The 26,780-nt window shown below is 47.5% G+C and overlaps 1 protein-coding gene and 1 long non-coding RNA gene across 3 annotated transcripts in view; one reads left to right on the forward strand and one right to left on the reverse strand.

Moving 5' to 3' along the window:
- Positions 1–26,626, reverse strand: VLDLR (very low density lipoprotein receptor). 2 transcript variants are annotated; one of them, XM_081176321.1, is made up of 19 exons: positions 26,222–26,510; positions 20,156–20,275; positions 17,174–17,296; positions 16,348–16,470; positions 13,762–14,142; positions 13,543–13,665; positions 12,670–12,792; positions 11,859–11,978; positions 11,652–11,777; positions 11,103–11,274; positions 9,246–9,470; positions 7,808–7,926; positions 7,282–7,421; positions 6,655–6,796; positions 5,367–5,516; positions 4,110–4,175; positions 2,335–2,415; positions 1,782–1,951; positions 1–611 (listed from the first exon to the last, which is right to left on the reverse strand). In XM_081176321.1, the coding sequence occupies exons 1-19, from the start codon at positions 26,295–26,297 to the stop codon at positions 576–578; spliced, it is 2,616 nt and encodes an 871-aa protein (XP_081032447.1). In that variant the 5' UTR covers positions 26,298–26,510; the 3' UTR covers positions 1–575. The 2 variants fall into 2 exon arrangements, with proteins under 2 accessions (XP_081032447.1, XP_081032448.1); XM_081176322.1 differs by lacking the exon at positions 4,110–4,175 and having other exon boundaries at positions 26,222–26,626.
- Positions 1–26,780, forward strand: part of LOC308577018 — a 219,816-nt gene that overhangs the window by 28,129 nt on the left and 164,907 nt on the right. The gene's annotated exons all lie outside the window — the stretch shown is intronic.

Raw genomic sequence — 26,780 nt, forward strand, 5'->3', positions numbered from 1 at the left:
TATAGCTTTGCTTCTCTTTAATGTCATTTCAGTGTCGAAATTTACAGTGGTTTTCTGATACAGAGCAATTGTCCTCTGCACACCCCTGTAGGTGGTTCGGGGAGGACAAATTCACAATTCATACAAAAGTTAAATTTTACAAATTTTTGGCAATTAGACTGAGTAACCCGTTTTCTCCTATTGCCATTGCCCAACCATTGAAAAAAAAGTTATACAATAATTTACATTGAAATGTGTTTCTTCTCCAAAGTGCTTGATAGACTATCCTCAGGAAAATTTACAGGGGCCTGTACAATTATTTACAGGAAGTACTTCTTGCAGCGCTTGTTCCTTCCCTATGGCTTCTTGGAAAGTGCTTTATACAGGGCCAGCGGTGGCAATACTTATTAAAAGGGTTACAGGTAACCAGTGACTTAAAAGCTGAATTGCTGTGGACAGACGTTGACAAGCTTCGTATGAAAATGGTTTGTGAGCTTGTGCCATCTTCATTCTCCCATGACAGGAAGGAAAACTGTCCAGCCACTGGCTTCTGTCCAAATGGTGTAAAACAAAAGTAGACTAGGAGACGGCTGCCTTCATGATAAGTCATCGTCTGTGCTGACGACTGATATCTGTTCGGAGGAGAAACGAGGATTAGTGACAATGCAATCCCTCCCGTTTCATGCAGTGAAGTTTACGCAGCACGTGGTTTGTGTTTAACACAAGATGCTCCTGGCTTTCAACTTTGTATGACAGGAATAGCACACAATACTTACCCTGCTTTACTTAGCCGCAGAGCCAGCAGAGCTTCCTAGCCAGTAGCTGCCACAACTTTAGCAGCTAATGCAAAGTCATCTCCTCAAACATGACTTAGGTGGGTGCTGAGACAGAACCAGTTCCAAGAACCCAAGACCCTTGGCAAAGGGTATCAGTGGTGCCCTGGTCACTTCCCATTGCTCATTCTTTCCCCCACAGATAAATCTTAAGATGACTCCTGAGATAAAGAGTAGAAGAGGGGGAGAAGTCTACACTGGAGTCAAAGGAGAAATCCACAAAGGGACCTCCCATTTTCTGCCTCCTTCCACCTGTTTGCTTTGCAAGTGATTCTATGCAGGCCACCTGCAAGTGAGCCTCACTGAGCCCAGCGGGTCTCCCTTCAGAGGAAACCAGCCGAGAACTAGCGAGGGCCCCTTCTGAGCTCCTGGATTCCCAGACAGTGCTTGGCCCATGGATGGATCGGCAGCCGCGTCCAAAGTTCTGCTATGCAGTTACCAAAGCTAGTTTGAGATTTAAGCCTTAAGAACCAATTTGGATTAAGGGCTTGAAACAAATTCTGATTTTCAAGAGTTGCTGGGATCCATTTAAAGCAGTCACTATACAGTAGTACCTCTGGTTACGAACTTAATTTGTTCTGGAGGTCCGTTCTTAACCTTAAACGGTTCTTAACCTGAGGTACCACTTTAGCTAATGGGGCCTCCTGCTGCTGCACTGCTGCCGTGCGATTTCTGTTCTCATCCTGAGGTAAAGTTCTTAACCTGAGGTATTACTTCCGGGTTAGCGGAGTCTGTAACCTGAGGTACCACTGTAGTGCCCTGCATTCCCATAATCCCTGACCCCTGGGCCACACAGACCAGGAATGATGCGTGTCACGATCTAACATGCCAGGAGGACAACACATTGATGGCACCACTGCTTCAGATATGACAGGGAAGTGATGCAATATTCTGCTTCACCATTCTAGGAGTACTTATTTCTGGTGCCTAATATTTACTATCTTCTGCAGTTCCACTCCCTTCACTTACAGCTGGATATGTGTGGCCCACTGAAGCGCTGTGTCTTCCGATGTCTATAGAGAGGTCTTCTTCCGTCGTTTTCAAGTACACCGGATTGTCAAAATTCATGCTTTTCATGTTCTTGTGTTGCCAGTTGCGCCACATGAAGTAGCTGCCTGCCGCCGCCATGGTCAACAACACTGAAAGAAATGGCAAGGTGACGTTCCTCTGGAGCATCTTAGCCCAGCTCAGACTGCTGAATAGCCTTCGGTGGCCTAAGTTGAATGCAGCCATCATAAGGAGCACGTGTGCCCCCTTGCTCCCACGAATGAGGGGGCTGCGGCCACGTGGCATCAGTGGGGCATGCGTGCATGATGTCAGCATGTGGACGTGTCATGCGCACACCCCGTGACTTGTGCATGTGACATGAGCACACTCCATGGAATGCACACAAGGCTGCCAAGGAATTTTAAGGGGGCCCAGCCCTCTCCCTGGACATGGGGGTGGGCCCTTGACCCCTTGACCAGGAGGGAGGTGCAGTGAAAACACCTCGCACGATTTCAGGGCAACGTCTTCTACTTACATACGGGAAGAATGGCCCATGCTGCTGAAGAACTTCTGGATGAAGAAAGCTCTTCTGAAACTGGACTGCTTAGATTTTGTCCTAGGAAGAAAAACTGCCATTTCATTCACTCCCAAGTGCAACCCCAGTTAAGTGTTTTAAAAGGTTCCCACATCTGGTAGAAAGCTTTGTCTACTAAACAGTTTAAACTCTAGAGGAGGCAGAAAAGTTTCCTGAACTTTGGTGGAGGAAATTGTTGGAAATTCCATTCCACCCTTGCTGCTGATATGCGAGATTGTTACATGTCACATATCTGTTTACAGATTGGAGTTCTGTGAGCAGAACATCCGCTCTGTATTGCTTTTGTTTTTTCTCTCTCTCCAAGAAGAACGACAAGGAGAAAGGCCATGTTTTTCTGTGTCCTGATTTATGTATAATAAATGTGTAGTTTAGTATAGTATCCCTGCCTCGAGCCTGATCTGTTGTGTGTTTACTCTGCTGAGTAATGTGTGCTCTTGCATGCACAGCAGAATGAGTCGCGGATGCACGTCTGAGGAGGATGACTGATTGATCTTTGCAGCAGCAAGACTGAGAAGGGAAACGTTCTGGCTGGGGCCAAGCCAGCTGGCTTTCCATCCCATGGTTCTGACAGAAATGAGCTGCTTGCCAAACTGGTTCCCACTCAAAAAATTGAGGTGCGCTGCCACAAATCCCCTTGTTTTAGGATACTGGCCAATGCATCATGACATCACTGCCTGCTGCAATAGCTCTGCTGGCCAGAGTCAGAAGGGGATATTCCAGTTCAGGTAAAAGAAGGATCAACTCTGAAGGCTCCAAGGCCTACCCAATGGGCATTACAATTCTGAGTGGGAAATGGTAGCATGAAGCTTAGGACAGAAAAGACCAAGTTACTGTTGCTTGGGAGGGGGGCGTCTAGAGGCCTCTAAGTGTGTGCACACTCTCCCTTGAGGTCTGCAGCTTGGGGGTAATCCTAGATTATTCTTACACTGCAGCAATTGCTAGGAATAATGCCTGTTGTCAGCTGTTTCCTTATCAAGGAAAGGAAGTCAATCCAGACCATAGATTCAGGTAGATAGCCATGTTGGTCTGACGCAGACGAAATAAAAAAAATAAAAAAGTTGTCCAGTAGCACTTTAGAGACCAACTAAGTTAGTTCTGGGTAGAAGGTATCTGAAGAAGTGTGCATGCACAGGAAAGCTTATACCCAGAACTACTTAGCTGGTCTCTAAGGTGCCAATGTGTTTGCATTACAGTTGACTCTCGGGTTGCAAACGTGATCCATGCGGGATGCACATTTGCAACCTGCAGCGTTCGCAACCTGTGTCTGCACACACACGGGTTGCGATTTGGCGCTTCTGTGCATGCACGACCGCCGAAAGCCTTCTTAATTGTATCTCACTATTAATATACTTCTTAATTGTATTTCAGTTCAATTACTTTGATAACATACATATTTTGTTATGTGCAAACGGCTTGAGATACCTATGAGGTCCATAAATTACCATATAGCATATATTCAACACAAAAAACAGCGACAATTTGTTGTGGACAAAGGACAGCTGGACATATAAAGGGGCCCCCCATTACCTTCAGGAGCTTAGGGCCTCATCAAACCTAAACCCGGCCCTGAGCTTAGCCCAGTGTTCCTTGGAATAACCCAAACACGCAAGGTCTGCAAAAAGACCTCTGTGCTCCCCCCCCTTGCGCTGAGCAGAAGTGGTGTGATCCTTCGCTTATTCTGCTCCACCACCAGCACGCTGCATTAGGACCAATACCTCCAGAAAGTGGTCCAGGTGGTTTTTCTGTTCTGCTGTTCTCTTTTGCCTCAGCAGCTCCTGTACCTGAAATTATAGATCAGCAACTTTGAAGCCCAGGATTGACTGGGTCTTTGTTCTGTGGAGGTGGCGCATCTACAGATGAGCATGTTCATGCATGTCTCAAATTAGCTGTGGATTGCAAGATGTCAGCCGTCTGCTGCAGCTTCGTAACGCAGTAGATCTGCCATCAGATCAGCTCTTAAATGCTTAGAAAGTCAGGCTCAAGTTATCTAGCTCTTGGCCAATTAAGCCATTTTAAATTTTTTGCATTTTTAAAATAAGAGAAGAAGAAGAAGAAGAAGAAGAAGAAGAAGAAGAAGAAGAAGAAGAAGAAGAAGAAGAAGGAGGAGGAGGAGGAGGAGGAGGAGGAGGAGGAGGAGGAGGAGGAGGAGGAGGAGAAGAAGAAGAAGAAGAGGGGGAGGAGGAGTTTGGATTTGATATCCCGCCTTTCACTCCCTTTAAGGAGTCTCAAAGCGGCTAACATTCTCCTTTCCCTTCCTCCCCCACAACAAACACTCTGTGAGGTGTGTGGGGCTGAGAGACTTCAAAGAAGTGTGACTAGCCCAAGGTCACCCAGCAGCTGCATGTGGAGGAGCGGAGACGCGAACCCGGTTCCCCAGATTACGAGACTACCGCTCTTAACCACTACACCACACTGGCTCTAGAGGTCAAATGTATTTCAAAACTATGCAGGAAAATAAAAGCCAAGGCTGAAGTCTGAGCTATGTTATGCTTAGAAGCAAGCTGCAGGACCAGTTGAACACATTGCTCTTAGGAATGCCAATTATCCAACACTCCAAGAGATGCTATAGTAGGTTGATATGTGAGGTTTCATACTTCAACTAGCAAACCTTTCCCACCTAGAACTAGCATTCTGGATTAACAGAGCTTGCTTTTTCAAGGCACTTTGCCTCCCAGTAGGTCGTATGTCAGCATACATCCCACTGCAGAGATTATCTTTTGTCCAATGCCGTCTCAAATTCGTGGCAGAAAAGGAGATTGAGGCAAGCTCACAATGCATTACTGCAATTATTATCAGGGCGACATCTGAATTTAACAGATGCCTACTATAGCTTGTGAAATCCATGAGCATGTAGATGCCAGCCAGAATATGCCACTGAATGACCACATCAAAGCATTTTGGACAGTATTAATGCACAAGATGGACGGGGCAAAGACTCACGAGACGCAACTCCAAGGAGCATGCAAGTGTACCTCTGCATCTGAAGCCGTTATCTTGCAACGTGTCGCCATCAGGACAAATGCAAGTATACTTTGGCGAACGGTCATTGATCTGAGGAGCAGGCAAGCACAGATATTCGCAGCCTCCGTTTGTCATGTTCTCATCTTCACACCAGTTCTTTCCTGCGGAGAGAGGTTTCCAAGCATGTTCATCTCGTATCAGAACTTAAACTTCCATCAAGACGGCAAAGGCTGTGATCAGTTTACTATGTGAGCCATCACAACTTTTGGCTTGCAATCAAGGCTATACTCAACATGGTGTTCATCTTCCTATAATGGGAGTGTCTTCCAAGAGAAAATGCGAGAACAGGGAGTCTTTCTAGCATAGGATGCTATTTGTCCCTTGACTTTTGCCAAAGTAAACCATGGACTGAGAGCAAGTTACAGTCAGAACTTGGATGACTGAAGGCAGGATTTGGGCCAACCATTCACTTCCCTCTCAGATGAACTGTGGCAACTTTAAACAGATTCATTTCTGAAAGTATTTTTATACCACTGTAGCATAAATACACAGGACGCTGGTGGCGCTGTGGGTTAAAACCCAGAGCCTAGGACTTGCCGATCAGAAGGTCGTTGGTTCGAATCCCCGCAACGGGATGAGCTCCCGTTGCTCGGTCCCTGCTCCTGCCAACCTAGCAGTTCAAAAGCATGTCAAAGTGCAAGTAGATAAATAGGTACCGCTCCAGCGGGAAGGTAAACGGCGTTTCCGTGCGCTGCTCTGATTCACCAGAAGCAGCTTAGTCATGCTGGCCACATGATCTGGAAGCTGTATGCTGGCTCCCTCGGCCAATAAAGCGAGATGAGCACTGCAACCCCAGGGTCGGTCACGACTGGACCTAATGGTCAGGGGTCCCTTTACCTTTACCTACCATAAATATATATCACAGCAGTTTACAACAATATAAAACCATGAAGATTAGAAAAAACTTAAAAACAAGTAGTAAGCAATGGAAGGGAAGGGAAGGGATCATCTAGTCTAGGCATTCCCAAACTCGGCCCTCCAGCTGTTTTGGGACTACAACTCCCATCTTCCCTAGCTAACAGAACCAGTGGTCAGGGATGATGGGAATTGTAGTCCCCAAACAGCTGGAGGGCTGAGTTTGGAGATGCCTGATCAAGTCCAACTGGCTGCAATGTATTGTGGGAGATGTATCCTTAAATTGCCTTCTCTGTGGAAGAGAAGTTCTCAGCTGGCATATAAAAGTTGGCCTGGAAAGCTTCTTGAAAGCTTTCTTGCACTGCACCTGACGACTCCTGTTACCTGATTGCTGTACAAGTTCATGATACACAATGATGTCCCGAGCATCATACAAGTTGTTGACTATGGTTTCCAGCTCAGCGCCCGTAAACTTATTCGCACCGTACACAGCTTCGTTTTCACCATCCGTCCAGTAAATGGTGTCCTGGGGGGGAGGAGGTGGTTATATCAGACTGAAGGATTATTCTTTGAGCTGCTGTAGTTAAAAAGAATGCAAGTGAGGACCAGACATGTTTTCCATCAAATTCCACGAGTCAAGTTAAATGGAGCAACCTTTCAGCAGCAATTTAGTTCACTAGCCACCTGGCCCAGCTCCCTTATCACGGAAGGCAACAGCCTTTCTGCAACTCAAATGACTTGTCACCACTCTTAGCTTGCTAATTTATTTCTCACATTCACAGACCACCTTTTCTTCCAAGAAGCTCAATGTGGCGTACATGGTTCTTTTCCCTCCCCAGTTCATCCTCGCAACAGCCCTGTGAGGTTGGTTAGACTGAGTGACTGAATGGCCCAAGCTCAGCAGGCGAGCCTCATGGCTTAGTGGGAATTTGAACCCTGGTCTCCCAGGTTCACAACCTGACACTCTACCCATTAAGCCACACTGCCTCTCACTGAGACGTTGCTTCTTACCTCAAATATCGTCAGAGCAAGGGGATGAGCAAGGAATTCATGGGATTCCAACACGATCCTTCGGTCGTGCCCATTCAGATCGACACTGGACAGCTTGTGCAGCTTAGAATCAACCCAGTAGAGACGATTCTTCACACGATCTGAAGAGAAAACATCTCAGAATGCAGCCAAGTTTTGACAGGAGCTTGCCTAAATGCACTTCTTAGCCTAGATTTCCAAGGAAGTTTTGCAGTAGCGTCCTTGGCTATGCAATGGGTAATTAAGGCACCACAAAATGCATATTACAGGATTCTGAAGTCAATGGCAATGATCATAGAGAGAAGCCATGGAAGCATGTCAAATACCCCCAAGGCTGGGTATTGGCTTGATTTGGGGTGGGGAAAGGTCTCATCATGTTCTGGCCCAAAGCAGTTCATCCCAGAAGACTACTTGCTTTCACACCCTTAAGGCACTCATCCCAATTAATCCAACTCCAAGAATTCCTTCAACAAGGAATTCCAGCACGGTAGGAAGAACATTTATATACCTAGTGCAATCCCATTAGGCCTCTCAATATCTGTTGTCACAAGTTGTTGCCTGTCAAGTCCATTCATCCCTGCTTTCTCAATTTTGGCTGGTTCACCCCAATCAGACCAATACATGAAGCTGTAAGAGAAACCAGGTAAAAACTGTCAGGAGTCGACTCGGCTGCCTAGATCATTTTGCATGTTTCTTCCTCAGCAGTTGCACTCACTAGAGTTTCGCCTCAAAACTTTGGCTGATTTGGCTAATGGGCCTTTTTATGCATCAGTTCATGGCAGGCCCAGGCAATGTCTTGTCTAAAACCGGTTTAAAGTTAAAAATTGCAAGAACAAGTTTGGAATTTCTGATCAGGCAACGGATCACAAATCCCCGCTCACCTCACTTGCAGTAAGCCTTGCACTCTGCAATCGGTTCGCCTGGTCCACCCCTCCCTCCTCAGCCCAGCCACCCACCTCGCGAGTGGGACTTTCCTGCCTGCCACCCATGCCTTTGTTCCTTTCCCTGGCTGTGGGAGCGCTAGCAGGCTGCACCCCTCCTTGTGCCGAGTGGAATGGTGCCTTCTGGTGGCCAAGAGAGACTCCGGTCAGAGTGAGCCACGGCTGGCGGTTCCAGGGAGGTCAGTGGCTCCACAGTGCCCAGCAGTGCCCCAGCTGATGCCCTCTGCCTGGGGCAGCACCACATGCCCAGCCTCACCAGCAAGAGGTAGAAGCTACACATGGTGACGTCCATCGTCTCCTCAGCTGGCAACTGCTTTCTTCCTCCCTTCCAACATCGTAATATACTGCCACATCGCAAAGTTTAGCTGGTGATCTATTACAAGGTTGGAAAGCAGGTATTGCCCAGCCCTACTTCCTGTTTGTACCAAGTTACAGAAAGGACGGGTATCTTCCCTCAGGGTCATTCTTTCGTTGTGCAAATGCACAATGCATATAGATCAAGCCTAGAAAAACAGTCCCTTCTCAACCGGGGTGGGCAAATACAGGCATAGGCAAACTCCGGCCCTCCAGATGTTTTGGACTACAATTCCCATCATCCCTAGCTAACAGGACCAGTGGTCAGGGATGATGGGAATTGTAGTCCAAAAAAACATCTGGAGGGCCGGAGTTTGCCTACGCCTGGGTAAGTATCGTGGGCAGCTACTCTGGCATTAAGTTACTAGCAATTCTTCCAGTACCACTTCCTGTCTCTTCAACATAGATGTGCTTACAATGGGCAAAGATATAAAAGTTTATGAAGCAAGTTATTGCTGTCTTTTCTGGATTCCCCAATGGAATCCTCAATAATGTCCTCTCAAATTGCGGGTTTCCTCTCTCTCTCCTGCAAGTGCTGCTACACGTCTTTGGAATGCTGCACCCTTGTGAGGATAGGTTATAAGAGAGAGCCTCAAAAATCATCAAGGTTTATTCAGTTAAGATGATCTCAGACACCTCAACATTGTTTACCCAGTAAGGGGATCCACAGCGAGAGAGGCGGGCTCTTTTAAGTCCGTGTTGAAGAGAACCTTCCTTTTAGCACCGTTCAGGCTGGCCACAGAAATGGACTTGAGAGAAGAATCCGTCCAGTAGATGTTCTTGTATATCCAGTCAAAAGCAATTCCTGCAGGATTCTGCACATTCTCTATGATCCGGCGGTGCTGTAGCGGCTTGTTATTAGAAGTGATTGAGGTGCTGGGAAGAAAGATCTCATTAAGTCAAGTCCCCAATGGATACACTGCACAGACTGCTGCAAACCCAGTGTGTGGGGCTCCAAGTTAATCCTAGACTCAGATTTAGCTAGAACAAGCTTGCAGCTTAAGGGGTACATTTTCCTCATGGCGAACCTACTGGGAGCTACATGCAGGGAACATTCCCATGTGAAATCAGTTAATTTCCAACCATACAAAAGCTGGAGATCCTCACACAACACATTTTCCACCAAGTCAAGCGAGAGGCAGCCCAGTTCTACAATACATTCAAGCTAAGGAGAAGCTGTGAAGGATGCAGATCAGAAACATGGCCTGAGGAGAATTCCCAGGGCTGGAGGCACCTTTGGCCCATTGGCTGGAGATTACTAACCCCCTGATCTACAAGTTGAGACTCTGAGATGGTGGCTACTTAACACCCCAAGGCCACCCATCTAAGGAAACTGATTTTGGCCATCAAACTTGCTAGTATGTTTTGGCAGTCACACACAGTAAGGTTTCGGCTGGGCTTCCCTCCCGGGTCTGTGTGCCTGGTACCAAGCAAAAGCAGGTGCCCAGGACTTTTAGTTTGCTCACGTATCTGCTCAGCTGCATTTGAAACTCAACTGTGTTAGTGACGTCTTGCTAGCAAGGCCAGAGCTCAGGGATGATGGGAGTTGTAGTCCAACACCATCTGGAGACTCACAGGTTGAGAACCACTGATTCTAATGAGACCATTGATCCATAAAATGAAAGCAATGAACAATGTACTGTAGTCACACAATCAATCAATCAATCAATCAATCAATCAATCAGTAGCTGAACTGAGTTCCACACAGTCACAAAAACAAAACAAAAAGAGTCCAAAAAGTAAAATAAACTGCAAAGAGAGACAAGACCTCAGTGTAACACTCAAAATGGAAGTGTGGAACCCAAATTGGAAGCATAACACTCAAAACGGAGCACGTTCAGCTTCCAAAAAAAGTTTTCAAACTGGAACACTTACTTCCGGGTTCGCAGTGTTTGGGTTCCAAGTTGTTTGAGTACCAAGGTGTTTGAGAACCAAGGTACCACTGTACAGGTATAGTAGCTCAACACCTTAAGGGAGCCCTCATTATTAGAAGGTTCTCTCCAAGCACAACATTTTGCACAGCGCTGTTTAGTGGATTGTGCTTTGTGGTAGCAGCCAGCACTGGAGAGCTTAGTTGTTTAGGGCCTGGTGCTGATAACATCAAGGTTGCAGGTTCAATCCCTGTATAGGACAGCTGCATATTCTTGCATTGCAGGGCACGGGGGGGGGGGACGGGGGACGGGACCAGGCAATCCTCAGGGTCCCTCTCCAACTCTAATTCTATTATTCTATTCCTCTATACTTCCCCCAAAAGAAATCCAAGGGTCTGTTCTTCAGCTGGACCTGTGTGTTGGGTGACCTGAAAGGCCCAGGCTGTTGATTATCCATTATCAAGTTGAGGCCAAGAGTAGGGTACAAGACATTGTCTTCACCAAAAAAATAAGCTGCATAGTCTTAAGGGGAGACTACTGGTGATCTACTGCAAGTCAGCCAAGTCAAAAGTTGCTGCTCTTTAGGTAGGTGTGCAAGCAGCTCTGCAGTTCCATCACCTGCATGAAAAAAGCTTACCTGAGGAGAGCATTTGGGCCAATGTCCGCCCAAAAGATGGCATGCTCAGCCATGTCCGCATCCAAAGCCACCACGTTCCTCAAGTCTCCAATGAGCTGGGTATAGTCCTGCCTTTCCAGGGCAAACTGCCTGATGTTCCAGCGATTCGTAAAAAGCAGGCTTGGTTCTCCACCTGAAATAATAGATTAATAGGTGAAGTGTGCAGCCAGATGGTGCAGAAATAGGTTTTTACTCTGAGCGCCCACTTTCAAACAAGTTCCTCCCTGGACCTTCCCCCCCCCCATCTGCAGGTTCTGCTCAGCCATTCATGACTCTTCATTCCCATTATGCATTTCAGGAATTCAGATCCCAACTGATTCGGCTTCAGAGGCAACCAGGGGCATGCAATGTCAATTACAGTAGTCCTCCTGGGACATTTTGCAAGGTGGACAACTTTCATTCATCTCTCTGGGACGCAAGGAGTTCGCAATTGTTTTACATCCTCAAGAGGAAAATTATGGACACCAGAATGAAGAGTTGCTTAGTGCCAGAACCCCTCAAGCTGCTTACCGATTGCCTTACATACTAGAGTTTGTGGGTCCATCCGGTAGCCCCGGCTACATTCGCATTTGTACCCCAACTTTGTATTGATGCAGATTTGGCTGCAGATACCTGGGTTCAGGCATTCATCGATGTCTGGAAGAGAAAAGCTACTTAGCATTGCACTACGATAGGAATGCAAGTTTCAGGAATACCATCTTGCCACAGAAAGCTCACCTCCGCATGTTTTTCTGTCTATCAACTCAAAACCAGCAGGACAATCACATTCATAGCCTATAACCAGGTCCCTGCAGATATGAGAGCAGCCTCCGTTGTTCACGAGGCACTCATTGACATCTGGAAGAAATGAGAAGGGCCACTCAGTCATTTGTGAGATTTGCTTCATGTGCTTAGAACATGGGTAGGCAAACTAAGGCCTGGGGGCCAAATCTGGCCCAATCACCTTCTAAATCCGGCTTGTGGATGGTCCAGGAATCAGCAATGTTTTTACATGAGTAGAATGTGTCCTTTTATTTAAAATGCATCTCTGGGCTATTTGTGGGGCATAGGAATTCATTCTTATTCCCCCCAAAATATAGTCTGGCCCCCGCAAGGTTTGAGGGACAGTGGACCGGCCCCCTGCTGAAAAAGTTTGCTGACCCCTGGGCTTAGAAGCAATACCTTCCCTGATGCTGATGCAATATCTCCCTAAACCTTCTAGAGATTTCTGTTGCAACACAGAGAGAATTGGAGGCCAAGCTGTTGAATTAGCACATGACCCATTAGAGCCCTGTGACACTTGACTGCTCTAGTGGAGAAATTGCTTTGCTCGTGGATAAATTGCTTTACAGGTAGCAAGGAGCATTGCCTTGCTGGCTTCAAAAAGGACACAGAACACATGTTGCTGTTGAATGTGGTTCAGCTACGTTTAAAGTTCCAACCTTGAAAGGAAGGTGGTTTGTTTGTTTGTTTGATAGCTCTAAGAAGACACAGACCTATTCAGGTGTCCCGGGTGCCAACAATCCACGCTACACTACCTCCAACTTACTGCATTCTTTGAGAGGTTCGTCACTCCAGTCTTTGCAGTCCTGCTTCTGGTTGCAAACTTTGCTGGACTCGATGCACTCGCCACTTCTGCACCTGAACTTGCCAGGTCCGGTGCACTGATTCACTGCAGGTCACAAAGAAGAGACGGACCACGTTAAACAGCTGTCGTCCGAAGCTCAAAATGCTGTGGCTGTTGTCAACAAACTGTTATGGGTGTCGCCTTAATACATATTCTACCATTTAAAGTATGCCACCTTCCCACGATTGCTTATACTATGCAGAAGCACTTAAAAACCACATGACATCTAGACTAATAAAAATATGAGCGGCAACACCTTAAGCCCCCTTTTTAAATTAAATGTCGAGATATTGCCCTTTGATGATATTGAGGCACTATATGGGCATGCAACTAAGGACGCGGGTGGTGCTGTGGGTTAAACCACAGAGCCTAGGACTTGCCGATCAGAAGGTCGGCAATTCAAATCCCCGTAACAGGGTGAGCTCCTGTTGCTCGGTCCCAGCTCCTGCCAACCTAGCAGTTCGAAAGCACATCAAAGTGCAAGTAGATAAATAGGTAGTGCTCCGGCGGGAAGGTAAACGGCATTTCCGTGCACTGCTCTGGTTCGCCAGAAGCAGCTTAGTCATGCTGGCCACATGACCCGGAAGCTGAATGCAGGCTCCCTCGGCCAATAAAGCGAGATGAGCGTCGCAACCCCAGAGTCGGCCACAACGGGACCTAATGGTCAGGGGCCTTCAATAGGAAGGTCACCAGAGCCATCACCACGTTCATTTCAGATTGCATTTTGTGTAGCGTTTCTTGAGGTTTCAGGTCTCAGCCCATCATCTTCCCTGCTCCGTGACGCTCCCCACTTACCTACTTGGCAGTTCACTTCATCTGATCCATCTATGCAGTCCCTCACACCATTGCACTGCCTGGTTCCATGGACGCAGTTCCCATCATCACATCTGAACTGGTCGGGTCTGCATGTCTGGAAAGCTGGGGGGGGGAGAGGGTGTTCAAGAACGCAGCTTACAGCCGAAGGAGCCCAGGAGCCACTTTCTGCTGTCCGCGGACCAACGGCCTGCTACTTACAGCAGTTGATCTCATCGCTGCCGTCTTTGCAGTCCGTGTCACCGTCGCAGCGCCACTTCTTGTGGAAACACTCGTCTCCCGAGTCACAAAGCATTTCGCTCTCCCCGCATTTCACAGTCCGGACCGGCTGGTGGCCGCACTGCTCCGAAGACTCGTCCGACCAGTCAGTACAGTCTGGTTCGCCATCGCACACCCAGTTCACTGGGATGCAAGTGTCGCTCTCGCTTTTGCACTGGAACTCGCCGACCCGACAAGTGGGCGCCGCGCAGCCGACCTCGTCGCTGCCGTCGCTGCAGTCTTCGTGCCCGTTGCAAGCGAAGTCTTTGGAGATGCACTGGCCGTTGGAACAGGTGAACTCTTCCGGGTTGCAAGTTATGTTGGCTAAGGGGAAGACGACACAACACGGCTTTTAATTTTATTTGCTGGGGACTGCCGCTTGACAGGAAGTCACCGTGGGGAACTGCCAAACACCGAAATATTACGCTGTTCAGGTTAATTTTGCACACCATGGGAACTCTAGTACATGTTTTGATTTACACTGTAGTATACAGTCATACCTTGATTTTCGAACAGCTTAGTTCTCCAACGTTTTGGCTCCTGAACACTGCAAACCTGGAAGTGACTGTTCTGGTTTGCGAACTATTTTTGGAAGCTGAACATCTGATGCGGCTTCCAATTGGCTGCAGGACCTTTCTGCAGCCAATCAGAATATACCCTCTCCTACCTTCCTTAACATTCCAAACGTTTTGGCAGGCGAACGGACTTCCAGAACAGATTCCGTTCATCTTCCAAGGTATGACTGTATTTAGACTAGCAGGATGGGTTTAACAGTTAAGTTTCCACTTCATCTAGGACCTAAATTAATGAGCATTTTAGTACTGTAGCAACCGACTTATTTATTAAGGCTACATTTTGAAACTTAAGCAATTGGTGAATAGCAAAATTCATGCTGAAAGAAAAACATCTCCTATCTTCACTGCAGTCCTGAAGTTGCCATCTACATGTTTTAATATAAAATGGCAGTTTGCAAATGCAGAGATTTTAATTTAGATCATTGTTTCTTCTCGGTACTTTACAGTTTGCTGCTTTGAACAAGTGGCATCCCTGCCTGAGATTCAACACCAGGGCTGAGCACCCTGGATTCAGCTGAGGTGTGAGTCAAACTGGGCCTATTCCCAGGGACTCTGGCATTGGATGAGTTGGGTTCAGGCAGCCACGGATCATGACAGGTCTGACGGGATGGCCCAGAATGATCCACGGTTGTCAGGGGGCAGGAAATCAGGCAGGAAGGAGGGAAAACCTACTTGCCCTTCTCCACTCAAAAGCTGGCGTGTGGGCAATGTGAGGGTGACACAAGTCCTGCAGAGAACCATCCTTCCACCCAGATTGCCTCCTTTGCTCAACTGTGGACATGAGAGGGTGATCCGAGGGGAGGTGGCAGACTTGGAGGTCTCTTTCCCCAGCCCCTGGCCTGCCTTGCACCTATTTAGGAACAGGTCCAAGGTGGGCTGGGGGTGGTCCTCAGGCAGAGTGAATCCAGTGCTCCCAAGACTGGAGCCATGGGGCAGGTCTGGGGGCTGTTCACAGCCCGACTCAACTACCCCTGGAAAACGTTACTGGGGGATTTGCTCAAGTCCCTTTTGTGAGATGTATTATTACAAGAGCAGCCAAGTACAACATTTTCCCGTTGCCTAGAGTGGACACACAGGGGAATGTGGCTCCAGACAGGAAGGACTTCCTGTCATACCTGCTCTGGAGCTTCCTCCCCCTGTGTAGGTAGATGGAGGTGACCCTAGCTGACCAGATCAAAGGGCTGCCCACGCAACCATCTCTCTCTTCGTCTCTTGCTCTCCTGGCTCTTAGCAAGCACATGGCTCAATCTTCACAGAGGATGGAGCTCACAAGCAGAAAGTCTGAGACGTAGCTCAGACTTCTTTTCACTGTAACCACAAGATAAAGCCTGCCTTTAGATTACTGCTGGGAACGGAATGTGAGTAAAACGTTATTCTTACTTTTAAAGAAGACTGTGTTGTGTTATTATTATTTTAAAAAGGTAAAGGACCCCTGACAGTTAAGTCCAGTCGTGGGGCTTCGAACCGGCGACCTTCCAATCGGCAAGCCCTAGGCTCAGTGGTTTAGACCACAGTGCCACCCGCGTCCCTATTTATTATTATTTTAAGAGGGAAATAAAAGGGGAAACTGATCAGGGACAATCCAGGCTGGACAATCCAGACTGGATTGCTTAATTAAAGGATTCTAATTAATCATCAACTCCAACAAGTTGCAAAGGGAATGTGCTCTGCTGTTTGCTTAGCGTGAGTAAGGAGGGATAATCTCAAAACAATATCCCCTCTCCTACCTTCCTTAACATTCCCACACCTTTAAGTAGAGACGAGAAACCACAACCACCATTTTACTGAAGCTTTGCTCAACTGGATACAGGAACTGATGCTTGCATATCAAGATGCTAAATCAGCTGCAAACATTGCCTCTAGTGTGCATTTGCGTGGCTGGATACCAATACAATTCCTGTGAATTATGGGGCGTGATGGGGCTAAGTCACCCACACAGCCCTGAGGAACTTACCACAATCGTCTTCGTCCTCAGCAGCATCGCAGTCGCTCTCTCCATCGCATTTCCAGGACACGGGGATGCAGCGACTTGACTGAGGGCCACAGCTGACTTCCCCTATATCACACTTCCTTGTGTCTATTGAGAAGTGATCAAGAGTTCACTTAAAATAATAACAATAATACCCGGAATACTGAAAAAGCTCCCATGCAAGTCAGTGCAGGTACCAGTCAAGTGAGGCTTGGTCTATGCCCTACTCAGGGATCTCCAATCCTGCAGAGGGAAGCCAATTCTCCCTTTCAGCATCTTAGGCAAGACCTGAGCAGCTTAACCTTTTGTGGGGGAGAGCGGGGAAGAGAATCTTGCATTTTTAATATTTCATAGATTTGGCTCGATGTTTGTTTACACATTTAAAACAAATACCAAACGCTGCCACAACACAATAACGCCATTTGGGGGTAATAATGCATTGGCTTATGCAAAGTTATTTGCCAATATATAGCAAATGGTCGATTTAATGCTAAAAAGTTTTACTTAATTGTGGAGAAAGGGGCTAAGGCCCCAGCATGGCTTCCCCCAGAAATCTGGAAGCCTAGCCTTGTAGCGAAAGTAGATGAAGGTTTGGATTGTAGGCCAGACATGGGCGATCTGAATTCGAATTCCCCCCTGCCTGTCTCCTGCCCAACGGCTTAAGAGCATGTCTGCAACTTCAGTGCAAGAGGTTCTTTGTCTCAGCCATATGGAAAAAGCATGGAAGCAGCCTGCCCTGGGCACAACTTGGCTCCAGCTCTAAGGGAAGGTGGTGCAGTTGCCTTGCGGCGTTAAGGACCCGGCTACTCACAGCAAAGTTCAGATCGCTCGTCCGACGCATCTTCACAATCGGGGTCCCCATCGCATTGCCATCGGTTCGGTATACACTGCCCACTTAGGCACACGAAATCAGATGCGGCACATGTCTTCTTCACTGCAAGGAAGTAGCATTTTGCTGAATTTGTCAGGGAAAAGACCATCGCTTGCTTTCAACTGCTCCAATAAACAGATGCCCTAGCCCGGCTAATGGTGCCAAGTGGCCTCCACAGGACCAGTGCACAGGATTTCATGTTCCTTGTAGCTACCCTGTTGCAGAAGTCACAGCACAGCTATGAAACCCTAGTTAGGATTCTGGCCACTTCCTCAACACAAAGAATACAGGAAGCAAAATGCCAAAGGATGTGTATGGAATAAATTTGGTAGGGATGCTAAGTGTGTGTGCTGGACCTCAGAGAAAATGTGGTAGCAACCTCTAGCAGGATATTTTGAGGTGCAGCTATACTACAAGTTGGCAGAATGACATAGTCACCCTGTTGCTCCAAGAGATGCAGGCTTGCTCCATTTCAACATTTGGAGGAGGAATTTTCTGTTTCCCAAGTGGCCTTTCAACAACAGTTCCCAACCCCAGGGTGAACAGTCATCGTATTTCCATCCTGTGTCGTTCATATCTTTATGAAACCAGCCCCATTTCCTCCAATTCATGGGCAGGTTTCTTTTTAAGGGAAAATCCTAAAAAATAAAAATCCCACCCAGTTTTATGAACAAACAAAAGCAACACTTAGATGAGGTGGTTCAAGAGCTGCCCTTTTCTCCTTTGAGATTTTACAGCTGCCTAGAGCAGCTCTGTGGCTGCATTGTAAGATTTGTTTTTAAATGCTCTCACAACATGCAGTCAAGGAATTGTATGAAGAAAAGACAGCTGCTGCCATGGGCAGTGATGCCATCTTTCCCCCATACAATTCCACCCCATCGTTCAGTCCAGACCCCGAGGTCCTCTCAAAAGAGTCTTCTGGCAGTTCCATCACTGCAAGAAGTGAGGTTACAGGGAACCAGGCAGAGGGCCTTCTCAGTGGCGGCGCCCGCCTTGTGGAATGCCCTCCCATCAGATGTCAAGGAAATAAACAACTATCTGACGTTTAGAAGACATCTGAAGGCAGCCCTGCATAGGGAAGTTTTAAATATTTGAGGTTTTATGATGTTTTGGTATATGCTGTAAGCCACCCAGAGTGGCTGGGGAAATCCAGACAGACAGACAGACAGGGAATAAATAAAATTAATAATAAGGCATGGACCTATTGTGCACAGAGGCTCATGGACAGTGTGGTCTAATCTGTAGCCATCAAGGTGTCTGAGGTGAGCACACTAGGAAGACTCGCTTCAATATGCAGACAGAACTGCAATTGTCCCCATCTCTATATAACACTAAATTGAGTACTGTATTACTAAAAGCTGTTTTTAAAGCACTTTTCATCTACACAGATACTAGGAGCAGGATATAAGAAAGGCATGAATAAAACCAAGTATACAATACACTAAAAATCAATCATAATGCATATGGAGGTCATAGAATACAAGCAGAGCAGATGAAAGGTTGGTTAAAAACCGCAATAAAAGTCCCCGGGCAAAGTAGTAAGTTTTGATCTTGTGTTGAAGTGAACATCGCAGCATGACTGCCGTCAATAAGAAGGCCATTGCATAGACCGAGCCACCACCAAAGGATGCTCATACACTTCACTGCCTGTTACTTTATTACCTCTCCGTCACCCCAAGGTCTCAGGGCAGATTGCAATGATTTAAAATACAGTTTCAAAAAACACAATCATGAAAAACAGGGTCTTGAAAATCTAACGTTCCCAGGTGTCAAAGGAGAAAGGGGTGCAACTACAGCATTTGCCCCAAACTGTATAATGAAGTTGCAATATACACCTCTGTGGGGAGGGAGTCCCCCAACTTAGGGGCTGCCACAGAGAAGACCCTCTCTTGGCCTATTGGCACCCAAGCTCCTGAGAATGGCAGAATCTCCAAGAGACTACAAGTTGTTTATCTATGTATTGACCGTTACCAAATAAACAAGGGAGCAACTTAGAAGAGTCAGGCAAGCCAACACTTAAGGTTCAGGTTGATCTAAGTCAGATGGCGCAAAGCACAGAGTTCTGAGCAGAGCCTTAAGAAACAGAAGTAATTGGGCCTGGGGAAAGACATATAAAGATTTGAAGGAAACGTGGAAAGTGATTGTTGTTAAAAAAAAATGAAGTTATGATACTGAGATGTACAGGACTTGATGGATTGTTTGAGCAAAAGACTTTGTTCCAATACGTGGGACTGGATGCCAGGCCAAGTCCAACTAGCCCCTATAGAAGGAAGAACCCCTGGCCAAAGAAGATAAGAAGAAAAAGAAGAAGAAGACTGGCAAAATAAATTACTGAACTGTGCAGGACAAATTATTATTAAAAAGGGCAACTGTTTAATGCATATTTTTTAAGCTTTGTGTATAGATTTTTACATCAGTATAACTTTTAAAAGTCACTTGCAATAAGATGAAGAAGGTTTTACAATTGGATTGTTAAGGATATAAGATTTCATGGACGTGCATGAGCAAGTATATCATAATGGAACCAAGAGGGGGAGTGGAGGGAAGTCAACCAAAAATTATGGTTTAATTTGGTTATGATTTTTTCCTCTGTCCCGTCCCCCCCCCCCCATTTTGTTATTTTTGGAAAATCAATAAAATGTTACCAACAAAGAAGGGAGGGGGGGGAGAAAAGAAAGTAATTGCCCAATTGCCTTAGTCAAAACCAGTGGCCCATCCCACATGCAACCAAAGAACTGACTCCCTTGATAGGGATGCATGCTTTGATAAGCCTGACGTGAACCTCTAACTGCAGTCATTTTGCTCTTCATGGTTTGCTGCCAGCTACCCAAGCTCAAAGCATGTCAGAGGCAGGCCAAAGGACCTGCTGAGCTACTTTGCTACTCAACTACGGGCTCAGTGGCAATGCAAGACCTTCCTTACCACAGGACAGTTCATCACTGCCATCGGTGCAGTCTGGATCTCCGTCACATCTCCATAGCAGCGTTATGCAGCGGCCGTTGTGACACTGGAACTGAGAGTCGTCACAAGTCACTCTTGTACCTTGAATTAAGAAACAAGCCTGTTAGATGCAGAAGCAGTAATTCAGAGTTAACCAATCCAATGCATTCTTTCACAGGGACGAGGCTTCTTTGCTTTCAGTGTCAGCGTTTGGCATCGTCCTCTGTTCAGATGTCACAGGATGCTCCTTCTAAACATGGCATAGGGAGGATCCCATGATCTCCAACGTACAAACTCCTTAATTCACACAGCTCAAGTCCTATCACTCTTCTGGGATATGACTAGCAACTAGCTTTGATTTATTCTGTGCTCAGCAAAAAGAGATTAACAACCAGCCATGTTAGTAAAGTAAGGCCACAAATATTGCTAGCCTGCAATACTTACCAGTCTCCTAAGAGGCTAGTTTTAAAATGGTCTTTTAGCAGGAAAGCTGGCAAAAGAGGACTGGTAGATTCAGTCCCTCCTTCCACTGGACAGCTCTCCCATTTGCACAGAATCCCATGTCACCTGTAGCTACAAGGGGAGCCCTTAAACCACAGGTCCACTTTAGCAGCAAGTAGACCCCATGGGTAATGATCTTGCCATGGAATATCACTCTCAATCACAACCTGAAAGAGTATTAATATGGCTTTCTAGTCCATGAAAGTCAGGCTATTTTACTTTTTTTAATAGAGCATTATAACTACAGTGGTACCTCGGGTTACATACGCTTCAGGTTACATACACTTCAGATTACAGACTCCGCTAACCCAGAAATATTACCTCGGCTTAAGAACTTTGCTTCAGGATAAGAACAGAAGTTGTGCTCCGGCGGCACGACAGCAGCAGGAGGCCCCATTAGCTAAAGTGGTGCTTCAGGTTAAGAACAGACCTCCAGAATGAATTAAGTACTTAACCCGAGGTACCACTGTATACTGAGCCACTTAAAAGACCAAGATACATATACATGCATCTTGAACAAGTTAATATGGCCTAGCTCAGTTGTTCAGGTTTCAGGTGACAATAGATGCGTCAAGGAGATGCTGAGATGCACAGGTCTATCACTGATGCAAGTTTTGCTGTCATCTTGGGAGAAAGTCCCACTGAATATTTGGGGAGCCTATACTTTTGCCAAACCACCAAGCACTGAACATAGATTATAACACCGCCTGGGCAGATAGTTTCATCTAAGAGAAGATAAGGCACACACTATGTAGCTGAGCAAATTCTGAGTCGACAAAACAGGGAGCAATGGCCAGTATTAAGAAATGAGTCACCCTGAAAAGACTTTGCAAGCATGCATTCGAAGAGTGGGATGGTTGAGAACAGACTGACATCAGAGAAGACATGCAGACAGAGTTCAAGAGCAGTTAAAGACTGGAGGAGGGCAAGTAATATCATACTTGGGGTTTCTTTAAGGAAGATTTTTTAGTTCCAAAATACTAAAATAAAGCCTAAAATAAACCAACATGTATACTACACAAACATACAGAAGAGTATACAGAATGTGAACACTACCGGGAATTTTTACTTGTGAAGTGACTTTTATCAGAGGTTAGGTGTGCCAGATCAGCCTCCTGGATTCCTATGTGCAGACACACGCCATATAAATCACCATGGAAGAAGCAGACTGAGTGCCATGTGCCAAAACTTATGCTCCTTAAGTTAGTTATCTTGCTATGCTCTGAGATGTCTTTGTTAAGTTCCTTTGGGGTCTCAACTCAAAGTTCATAGGATCAACTAATTCTAGGAAGATGTTCATCACCCCCTGAAGGTTAAGTGGAATTTCAGCACTTGCAGATACCATTTTTATTATTTAAAATATATTTATTATGAGATGCGGGTGGCGCTGTGGTCTAAACCACTGAGCCTCTTGGGCTTGCCGATCAGAAGGTCGGCGGTTTGAATCCCCATGACGGGGGTGAGCTCCCATTGTTCGGTCCCAGCTCCTGCCAACCTAGCACATCGAAAGCACCTCAAAATGCAAGTAGATAAATAGGTACCACTCTGGCGAGAAGGTAAACGGATCTTCCCTGGCTCCCAGTACATTTTTGAGCACAATTCAAAGTGTTGTGCTTTAAAGCACTAAACGGCCTTGGCCCAGTATACCTGAAGGAGTGTCTCCACCCCCATTGCTCAGCCCAGACACACAGATCCCGCGCCAAGGGTCTTCTGGTGGTTCCCTCACTGTGAGAAGCGAAGTTACAGGGAACCAGGCAGAGGGCCTTCTCGGTAGTGGCCCTTGCCCTCCCATCAAGGAGATAAATAAGACATGTGAAGGCAGTCCTGTATAGGGAAGTTTTAATGTTTTATTATATTTTTTATATATGTTGGAAGCTGCCCCGAGTGGCTGGTGCAACCTAGCCAGATGGGTGGTGTATAAATATTGCAGCATTATTATTACTATTTATTATTATTATTATTACAACAACATCAGCAGGTCTCACTTTCCACAAAGTGGAATAGCTTCCTTTTGCAAGTAAAACTGCAGTAAGGAAAGTGCTGCCTGGCATGCAAAAGAATCAGAATAGCTGACTTTTATCTAGTACTGTATTCCAGTTTTTGAACTTATTACTTCCAGAAGCAAGGAATTGTGCTCCTCCTCCCAGCACGTACTCCCAAGCCGATCTGAAGGACAAGAATAAATTCTCTTCTGCGCAGGCTCTAGTCAGGCTCATCTGTCTAGAAGCACAGTGAAACATGATCCAGGCATTGTAAAGGCCAAGGAAGTGCAGCATGATGCAAGACTCTTCTTAATTTGTTGCATCATTTCCATGTTTACTTTTGCCACCTGAAGGTTAGTAGAGAGCATTTATTTTAGTCCTCACTAAAACAGCAAGTGGTGATCTAAGTCAACTCCTCCTAGCAGAGCTCGCCAGTATAATGTACAGTCAGTGCTCAGAAATAAACTTCTGGCTGGAAGTGGCATTTCCTGATTAGATACCGAGAAGTGAAGACTTGGGAAAGGGGTGATATGTGCAGGGTCCCAGCTATAAATCCTTAGGTTTTAGGACAGCCTTGGGCATGACAAACTTTTAAAGACATTACCACCACCAACACAAACTGCATCTTCCTATTTGGATGGTTGATGAACTAGCCTGGTAATAAAGGTAAAGGGACCCCTGACCATTAGGTCCAGTCATGACCGACTCTGGGGTTGCGGCGCTCATCTCACTTTATTGGCCGAGGGAGCCGGAGTACAGCTTCCGGGTCATGCGGCCAGCATGACTAAGCCGCTTCTGGCGAACCAGAGCAGCGCACAGAAACGTCGTTTACCTTCCTGCCGGAGTGGTACCTATTTATCTACTTGTACTTTCATGTGCTTTCGAACTGCTAGGTAGGCAGGAGCTGGGACCGAACAATGGGAGCTCACCCTGTCGCGGGATTCAAACTGCCGACCTTCTGATCAGCAAGTCCTAGGCTCTGTGGTTTAACCCACAGCGCCACCCGCATCCCTCAGCCTGGTAGTAGGCCAATGCTAAATTGAACTACATAGAAGTGACAAGGATTCACCACCTGATTGGAGAATGCATTAGCCGGTGACCCAGTTTAATAGAGAGCCAACACATTTAAGGCCTCGTGAATTAGAATCTCAAAGTAGTTGCTTTGAGGTTGGTTTGTTCTTTGCACAATCAAGGAGCACCTACGTTTTATGAAACAAAAATATATAAAATAAAGTTTCAGGGACTATATTTATATTCCCAGGGGAGGACCTCTTCTAAAAGTTGGCACGTGCCCAAATCAAGCAGGATTTATTTAAGTGCCAGTGATGCGGTATCTGAATGGCTGGTATCCCTGCCCCACCAGGGGTAGCTAACAGCCCCCTCCCTGCCCAGACAACCCTCCCCAGCCATAGCTTTCTCTCTAAGACTTCACCCTGAATTAGTAAAATGGGACTGTGCATCTATAGGTGTTCTCAAGAGTGTAGCCCCCAAGACTGGTTTTAACAATGTGGTCCTTAACCAAGAAAGCCTTAGCCATGCCCCTTTAGGAGGACCAGCTGCAAGGAGATCCTTAGGACAAGAAGGTCCTTATTTAGGTCCAAGTTTAGAGTTTACAGCACACATTTTAACTACACAAAGTACTTCTGAAGAATTCAGGTATCCAGTCACTTTTTGAGTCTTTGCGACAACTATTAGACTCTCACCTTTATGGGATTAAGAGGCAAAGACCAAGCAAATGAAACAAGTAAGGAAGAGACAGTTAAAATACTGTAGCAAATACGGCCAACTGCAACAGTAGCAGCCATAAAGTTCAGGCGAACTTCTCTCAACTACAGTTTTCATTAGCAGAAATTTAGAATTTAGGTTTGGGGTCGTGGCAGATTTTGTCTGCTGGTGCCCTGCTCAGCCCTACAGCATAATTAATTATTATTATTATTATTATTATTATTATTATTATTATTATTATTATTATTAATGTGCTGTCCATCTGACTCGGTTGCTCCAGCCACTCAGGGCGGCTCCGACCAAAATATTAAAAACACAATTAAACATCAGCCATTAAAAACTTCTCCAAACAGGGCTGCCTTCAGATGTCTGTAAAAGTATGGCAATACTTAGAATCGCAGAACTGCGAACTGAGACCTGCGGGTTTAGGGCCTTATACAAATATAATAATGGAGCGGGAAGGGACCCCGAGGGACATCTAGTCCAAACCCTGAGCAGTGCAGGAATCTCAAAGCACCCCTGGCAGACAGACATCCAACCTCTGCTGCAAAAGTCCACCATCTCCAAAGGGAGTTTGTTCCACTGCGAAACAGCTCTTATGGTCAGAAAACTTCCTAATACAGTACTTAGAATCTCCTTCCTTGCAGTTCTAATTCACTGCTGCACCTTTCTGGCCTAGAAGGGCCAGTTATAGCCTATTCTGGCCTACTTAAACAGGATAGCCATCAGCATCAAGTAATTTCAAGATTTCCCTTTAACACCAATGGCCTTCATTGGAGTTGTCTGGTGCGGCTCTTCTCGAAGTCTCATTTAACTCTCCAGTTGCTCCCCGTTTATCTTCAAGCCACACACACTTCAGGTTAGCAAAGCAAATTTTGAAAAAGTGTCATTTTAGGGAGCGGCTGGTTCATAGTTTAACTACTCAAACAAACGCTTCTGTCCCAGGTGTTACTTATAAACCTTTGCAGAGCCACTGCTCGAAGAGCAGAGAGCAGTTGCCACCAGAGGAGACCCAAATGTCAGCCCAAATTGCGCAGAAAACACGGGGGTTTGTTCACAGGCCATGAGCAAAGGCGGCACTCCAAGAAGCTTCACTCTCTCCCCCCCCCCCCCCAAGTTCCCCTGTTTCATTCGAGTCCCATTCCGGTATCTTACGGACGGAGCTCCGGACCACGAAACAGTTCACCTGATCCATAAAGGCAGCCAGAGCAATTAGTTGGACTATGGAGTTTGGAGAGCCTTTCAGAGAATCTGAAAGCGGGGTCTTGAAATGGGTAAAACGCGCCTGGGATGGACCCTGCAAGCAACAGGGGAGCAGCAAGAGGGAAGCCAGCTGCTCGCTCGCTCTGCCATGGAAATCTCCTCCCAGGGCGAAATGGGGGAAAGATCCCAGGTGATCTCTTCACCGGCGGAGTGGAGGCGGCAGCAGCAGCCCTGGAAACAAAGAGCCTCTGCCTGCCCCCCTCCTCCCGAGGCCTGCCGGCTTCTTCGGCCGTGGCACGGAAAGGGGATCCCGTCCATCCCTCGCCAGGGCTTCCCTCGACGCCCCCCACGAAGCGACGCCCCCCCCCCCCTCGGGTGCCCAGAAGCAGCCCGCGGCTGCGGCTGCTCCGGCGCGTCGGGCTGCGTTTCTCGGGATGCTTTTCCGAGGGGGGACCTTATTCCATCCGGAGACCCCCCGGAGGAGGGAGCGCCCACCTAGACGCACCCCTTCCTCACCCACGGGAACCCCCAAGTCTCTTCCCGGCGCGCGGTGCCTCCTCCGGCTTCTCCGCCCACGGCGCTTCCCCGCACCCGCGTGGAAAAGGCCCCGCACCCCGTCTAGCTGCCGGCTACTCACCGCGCGCCGCGGGCAGGCGAGCCGAGGCCAGCAGCAGAGGCAGCCAGACAAGAGCCCAGCCGGGCAGCGCGCCCATCGTGCGGCGCCTCCTCGCGCAGCTCCGCGGAGCCAAAGCAGGCGCGGGAGCGGCGGACAGGCAAGAAGCAGCAGCGGCGGCAACGACCGAGTCCGTCCTTCTTTCCACCCGAGCGGCTCCTTTTTGGAAAGCGGAGCCGGCAGACTCCCGGACGAGGCAGGCGGCGCAAGGACGGACGAGGCGCGTCTCCGGGAGGCCCCCTGGCTTGCGCGCACCCGCGTCCGGCGGCGCGGGCGAGGTTGACGGGGCGAGCAGGCGGGGAGGGAGGGCTGCGCGTCTCCGGGCGCTCTTATAGAGGCGCCGCGCTGCCTCCGCGGCCGCGTGCGGGCGCCTGGCTGGGCGGCGTCTGCGGGGCTCCTGCCCGCGCCTCCAATCGCCAGCGCCGCCGCTGCCCTGATTTCCTGATGCGCCCAACCTGGCGCCGCAGCTGCGCCGGGCGCGCGCCCGACGCGCGCCGCCCAGCTGCGAAGGAGCGAGCAGGCG

This window comes from Podarcis bocagei (genome assembly GCF_964188305.1).
Source record: "Podarcis bocagei genome assembly, chromosome: 17".
Taxonomy (NCBI): domain Eukaryota; kingdom Metazoa; phylum Chordata; class Lepidosauria; order Squamata; family Lacertidae; genus Podarcis; species Podarcis bocagei.

Coding starts and splice junctions, on each gene's coding strand:
- VLDLR (XM_081176321.1), bottom strand. CDS start 26,297: ATGGGCGCGCTGCCCGGCTGGGCTCTTGTCTGGCTGCCTCTGCTGCTG. Junction 16,471..17,173: donor CGAGCGATCTGAACTTTGCT/GTGAGTAGCCGG, acceptor ACTTCTCAATAG/ACACAAGGAAGTGTGATATA. Junction 11,979..12,669: donor CGAACCTCTCAAAGAATGCA/GTAAGTTGGAGG, acceptor CATTTCTTCCAG/ATGTCAATGAGTGCCTCGTG.